Source organism: Pholis gunnellus (genome assembly GCF_910591455.1).
Source record: "Pholis gunnellus genome assembly, chromosome: 9".
Lineage (NCBI taxonomy): Eukaryota > Metazoa > Chordata > Actinopteri > Perciformes > Pholidae > Pholis > Pholis gunnellus.
This window is the reverse complement of record NC_136535.1, coordinates 20270027-20276615: the sequence shown is the minus strand read 5'-3', so window position 1 is coordinate 20276615 and position 6589 is coordinate 20270027. Positions and strand designations below refer to the sequence as shown.

The 6589-nt window shown below is 45.8% G+C and overlaps 1 protein-coding gene across 1 annotated transcript; it reads left to right on the top strand.

Annotated features, from left to right (window-relative positions):
- Nucleotides 1-772: 772 nt before the first annotated feature.
- vmn2r1 (vomeronasal 2, receptor 1) lies at nt 773-6368 on the top strand (the record flags this gene model as incomplete). Its single annotated transcript, XM_079166702.1, has 14 exons — nt 773-996; nt 1442-1733; nt 1826-2068; nt 2205-2396; nt 2531-2656; nt 2828-3012; nt 3492-3612; nt 3725-3952; nt 4062-4185; nt 4697-4857; nt 4958-5153; nt 5235-5476; nt 5564-5763; nt 6047-6368. The coding sequence occupies 14 exons, from the start codon at nt 773-775 to the stop codon at nt 6366-6368; spliced, it is 2856 nt and encodes a 951-aa protein (XP_079022828.1).
- Between the last annotated feature and the right edge of the window lie 221 nt (nt 6369-6589).

Genomic DNA, 6589 nt, shown 5'->3' with positions numbered 1-6589 from the left:
CTGTTAGAGTCCTGCTTTCTGTGTTTCAACTTCCCTTTCAATTAAATCCATGCAAACAGCCATATTGTTGAGAGAAGTTTAGACTGTAGCTTATTTGTGTGCTGTTACCCAGCAGAGGTCCCTCTGTGTGCCGGGGTTCAGGTGTGTGTTTCTCCCCGCTGACTGAGAGACAAGAGCAGACAAGTTCAGTCATCCATCAACACACACTCGGGGGACAAGACATGGTTTTGGAACAGTAGCCGTGCTGTTAAGTTGCGTAAAGGCTGTACAAGTTACCACATGCGGCTGCCAATTAACATGTGGCCTGTGGCAGTTTATCCTCCACAGCTGACCCGAGTGCAGACTGATAAACTGCTTTGTCTTTACAGGATGAAAGAAAGAGGAAAGAAAGAGAAATTAAATTATGGGATGGTTTTTTTTCATTTGAAGTTGAAGTGTGTGTTTGTGCACATTTGGTGGTCCAGGGTCCAGTGTGTGCTAATGGAGGGAGAAAAAAAACAGAGTAAAACTTTTTGAACCAAACATCATTTTATACACGGTTAATGAGATCATAATTCTTTAATAATTACTAAAATCATCTAAAATGAACTAAGTCCTTCTTGTCTATGTTTCAATGAAGATTAATATGTCCTCATCCAGTGCCCTCCTCTTCACTTTTGTTCTCAGGTTTCCCCGTGCAGCACATCTCCCTTGAGAGCAGGCAAGACACCTGTCACACTTTTCTGTCTGCCACAGCGAGAGCTCTCCCGACTCCTTTCTTCGCCCGCATAGCATGGAAATCGGTCGCTTTTTGCTAGGATTATGTGCCTTTTCCTACTTGTACAGATCATTTTCAGCAGAGTCCACATGCAAGCTGAAGGCCAAGTTCAACCTGAGCGGCTACAAGGATGTAGACAAGAAGAAGGTTGTCGTTGGGGGGATGTTTCCTGTTCACAAGCGTATAGCTTCCAGTGATGGCAACACGTCAAGGGTGCCGGTCTCCTCGGGGTGTGAGGGGTGAGTTGAGCTTCTCATTTGTCTTTTGTATTGGCCTTTTGCGTAAATTGTTGTTAGAATATATTACACTAATCTTAGATAATCTCAAAAGCCTAATTAAGTGACATTATTTCATAATTCAGCCCCTAAATGAGAAAACAATGTACTGCCGTATATGTTTCAACCTCGCAGTGTGCTTCGGAGAACTCTTAACCTGAGGATTTTACTATAGAAATCAAGAAAGAGCTGGGCAGCACCTCTGGGGGCCAATTAGCCTCAGTAGCCCATATTATCATGGAGACAGGCCTTTGCACTGTAGTATGCAGCAATAATCAGCAAGCCTGCAAACTGTCCTCTTGTGGCTAATTTAGGTAATAACTTTCAAAAGACTAAAATAGTCCGCGCATATCTTCCAGTCATGAAGTTTTGTGTACCGTCATCTCATCCCTCTCCCACCATCCTCCAGGTTTAACTTCCGTACCTTCCGCTGGACCCAGACCATGCTGTTTGCCATCAACGAAATTAACGAGAAGCAGGACCTGCTGCCTAACACCGACCTGGGCTACGTCATCTACGACTCCTGCTTCACCATCTCCAAGGCGGTGGAGGGCACCCTCACCTACCTGACGGGCCAAGACGAGGCCGTGCCCAACTACCGCTGCGGGACTGGGGCTCCCCTGGCTGCTCTGGTGGGCGCTGGGGGCTCCGATCTGTCCATTGCCACGGCGAGGATACTTGGGCTTTATCACTTCCCACAGGTAGGCCAGTGGGGAGTTAGAAGAAGACAAGGAAGATGAACAAATAGAGAGAACAAGTGCAATGTTCGTGTCCTCTCCTCTGTCATCCTTAGGTCAGCTATTCTTCCACCTGCTCCGCCCTGGAAAGTAAGTTCCAGTTCCCCACCTTCCTCAGGACCATTCCCAATGACAAGCACCAGTCCACAGCTATCGCCCAGCTGGTGCTGCACTTCGGCTGGACTTGGGTGGGCACCATAGCTGCCGATGATGATTACGGAAAGTATGGCATCAAAGCCTTCAAAGAGCAGGTTGAGGAAGCTGGTGTCTGCATCTCCTTCTCTGAGATCTTGCCCAAGGTAACATCTTTTCAGTCAATATTTCAACATCCTCCTGTGGTTCTGATCACACACTGTCGTGCCGGTCTTCTCTAGAGATGTATTACAATTTATTGATGTTGAAAAATGAATATATTCTTTTTTTTTTAAACTTCAGGTGAGTTCACAAGAGGCCATCCAGCGTATTGCTAAAACCGTAGTTGAGGCCACGTCCAAGATCATTGTGGTCTTCTCGTCAGACGTGGACCTCAGTCCTCTGATCCTCGAGCTGCTCCGGCACAACGTGACCAACCGCACCTGGATCGCCAGCGAGGCCTGGGTCACCTCCGCTCTCATCAACCAGCCTGGGGTGAGTGCTCAGTCCAGTGACGACTGAGGGTCAAAGCTCATTGATTGATTGACTGAACAGACATGAAGCAGATGCTCCACAGGCTCTGAATCACAGTTTGAGCTGAAGTCGACAATGTGCGTGTTTTTACCCAGGTGAACTCGGTGCTCGGTGGTACCCTGGGCTTTGGGGTTAAAAGGGCTGACATCCCGGGGCTTCGACGCCATCTACTGGACTTGGACCCCTATACTAACCAGCTCACAGAGGAATTCTGGGAGATCGTGCGTTTATTAAGATCTCTAATTGGCCAGACTGTCACCATATCTGTCTCCACCCATCTATTAACCACATGCAAAATCTCCTTGAGACGAAATGATGATGAACATTCAGTGGCAACTCTAACAGTCATACACAAATCTAGAAAGTTTGTGACCTTGTTTTTTGTCTTGTAGTTGTTTAACTGCACATTGGACTATGGCAAAGCGGTGAGGCAGGCCAAACAGAGGGCCAAGGATGTCAACGGCACGCTGTCCAGGGCAGTGAGAGGGGTTCCTGATGGGCTGTGTACGGGCTCCGAGTCTCTGGCACAGCTCAGTAACACCTACTTTGATGTTTCACAGTTACGAATCACTTACAGGTCAGTTCTCACTGCCCATATTGCTGCTACAAGTATGAATTATTTTTATCTTCATGCTACTTTAATCGTCTCTACAACACTTATTACAAAGGGTCAGTACACCCAAATTACAAAAAGTAACACCAGGCCATAAAGATTTTGAGATACCTGCCTCTGAAACTCAAGTATCACTCCAGAAACACTGTCCTGGGTACTCAGAATACACACGTAATGCAGGTGTTTTCACAGGGACTATTTCTTTGATAGAAAGTAGTTCCGGATTAAAAAGGACATTCATTGTGTTTGAGTGGCAGCAGAAAACTTCACTCCACTATCTGCAACAGCACATACAACTATGAAGTAAAACATTTTGTTTTCTTTTAGCAATTTTTGTGAACAAACCCTTTAAGGATACGATCACACTGATGTGCTATGAAGACGTGATTGATAATGGTGGTGATGATGATGATGATGATGATGATGAAGATATCTCCCCACAGTGTGTACAAATCTGTGTACGCTGTGGCCCACGCCTTGCACAACCTGGAGCACTGTGAAGACGGACAGGGACCATTCATTGGGAAAAGCTGTGCTGACATCACCAAGTTTGAGCCGTGGCAGGTAAGCCTGTGTGTGTGTGTGTGTGTGTGTGTGTGTGTGTGAGTGAGTGAGTACAACTGTTTTTACGTGCATGTGTTTCACTCAGACGTGGCTCCATCGTTCTCTCCCTTAGCTGATGTACTACCTGAAGAACGTGCGCTTCAAAGTGCCGCACACGGACGAGGAGATCTACTTTGAGGACGGAGACGTGGAAGGCGCCTACGACATCATTAACTGGCAGGTCAACAGCCACGGGGAGATATCCTACGTCACTGTGGGAAGCTACAATGGCTCAGCAGCTCCAGAGGACAGGATGACCATCACGAATGACTCCATTGTGTGGAACAATGAAATATTGGAGGTCAGCAGCATGTTGATCAAGACAGAGTTTAACTCTTCTAGATTAGGATTAGCATCACATACATGTGTGTCTCTATAAATCTGTGTGTGTGTGTGTGTGTGTTTTGCAGCCTCCTCGGTCAGTGTGCAGTGAGAACTGCCAGCCGGGCACCAGGAAGGGAATCCGACAGGGAGAGCCAGTGTGCTGCTTTGACTGTATCCCGTGTGCTGATGGAGAGATCAGCAACTCAACGAGTCAGTATACAGCTTCTAAACTGTACCTTATTGACACGACGGTGTCTTCTTGAAAAGTCTGAACTTCTACTGAAATATGAACCTGAGTGAATAAAGTTTATTTTATTTTAATTACATTTTTGCAAAGACATTCAAGACTAATGTTAGAAGAAAACACATCTGTTGTTACTTCATTTAATAGCCTGAAAATACTTAACTTAATCTTGCTTGTCTGAAATTCAATTTAGCTGTATACTGGCGTATGCTTTACAATGCTATAATTGGGGCAAATATAAGATAATCGCAAAGTAAATGTAATAATGACATCTTATAAAACTTGCTATAATAAAAATGCGTTATTCAAAATGTGTAAATTACCACAGTGAGGAAGCTGCGTTAATTTCGCCTCACAAAGATGTAATATGCTGCAAAACTAAGCATGGCGTCTTCTGTCATGTTTTAGAGGCCACTTGTATCTGCTGGGCCTCTTGCTCTTCTCCAGACTACGTCTGAGTTCCTCTCTCTCTGACAGATGCTCGTGCATGTATCCTGTGCAGTTATGAAGACTGGTCCAATGAAGCTCATGACAGCTGTGTACCAAAAATCATTGAGTTCCTCGCCTTTGGAGAGCCGCTGGGGATCACTCTCATCGTCATCTCGGCCTTCGGAGCGCTAGTCACCATCGGTGTCGGGGTGAGACAAACCTCCCAGTGAAGCCAACAGATCCCTTGTTGCAGAGAGTAAGGAGCCAAAAAAAAACAAACGGTGTGATTCAATGTTCTTCTTTTTCCAGGTGGTGTTTGTTGTGCACATTGGCACCCCTCTGGTCAAAGCCAATGATGCTCTGTTGAGTTTCTCGCTGCTCCTCTCGCTGGTGGTGACCTTCCTCTGTTCCATCGTCTTCCTCGGAGAGCCTCAGCACTGGAGCTGCATGACCAGTCAAGTAGCCCTGGCTCTGGGCTTTGCTCTCTGCCTTTCCTCTATCATGGGTGAGTCCACGGCTTTTTTTGAATTAAGTATATGAGTATATATACACAGTCTGTCTATCTACTAACTGCTCTGTAATTCAGGTAAGACAGCAGTGCTGATGCTGAGAGCTCAGACTCTGAAAGCGGCCCGGATCAAAGCCAAAGCAGCTGCCAAAGCTGCAAAGGTGGCTGCAGCTGAAGCAGCAGCCAACGGCGGCAGTCCTGATGTCATCTTCACCAATGCTTTTTTAAACAATGACTCCAATGCCAGCGCTAACCCTGAAGTTGACAGTCTCACCTGTGCCCACCAGAGGGCGATAGCTGCTGTGGCAACTTTAATACAGGTAGATACAATAAAAACAGGAAGAAAGGATGTGAATCGTCTTTACTCTGACCTGATCCTGTATTATATCTGACATCCTTCTACCCAGGCTGTAGCGTGCACAGTGTGGCTTATCATCCTCCCTCCACACCCCTTTGAAAACACCTCTGCCCAGAATATAAAGATCATTCTGGAGTGTGACGAAGGCTCTGTGGTCTTCATCTGTTGTATCTTCGCCTATGACATCCTGCTGGCTCTGCTGGCCTTCGTCTTTGCTTTCATAGCCCGCAAACTGGAGGACCACTTCAGGTAGGAAACACACAAGGTTTCAGTAGTTGCATTGTAGTTGATATTTGACATTGTATTGTAACGTAACATAAAGGATTATTTTATTCTGTTTACACTTCCTCATCTTCTTCTCGCACAAACACACAAAAGTGCCGGTATTAATCTGTGAGAAATCAAAACATGTGTGCTATATTACTTTTCTAATTCAATTTCCACTTGTTCCTCTCTCTCTTATTCAGACATTTTGATGTAAAGAACATTTCTCTTGACCCTAAAGCAACATTTTTCTTCCTCTGTCTTCCAGTGAGGCGAAGTGTGTGACCTTCGGCATGCTCGTCTTCTTCATCGTGTGGATCTCTTTTGTCCCGGCGTACCTCAGCACACGCGGCAAGTTCATGGTTGCCGTCCAGATTTTTGCCATCTTGGCTTCCAGCTTCGGCCTGCTGAGCTGCATCTTCTTGCCCAAGTGTTACATTCTTTTGGTCAAACCTGAGAGCAACAGAGAGGAGATGATGAGGCCCCGCGCAAAACCACGCGATGGGACCTCAACCGGGACCTCGGCTTCATTCGCAACAGCTGCTACTGAGGTCAATGCAACGATTGCATCCACTGCTATTGATGATTAGTGGAGGTGCACTAAGAACTAAACAGAGCCACTATACCGACATCGTGAAATAATGAATTGGCTCATTAGGCAACTAGTCCAACTGATTAGGGTCCCTAGTCATGTTATTCACATATATGTTACAATCATCATGTTTGTCCAATAGTTCAAACTAAATATTTATCTTTACATGTTTGTCAAGCCAAAGCCAAGTGTACAATCACCTGCATTAGATATGATACT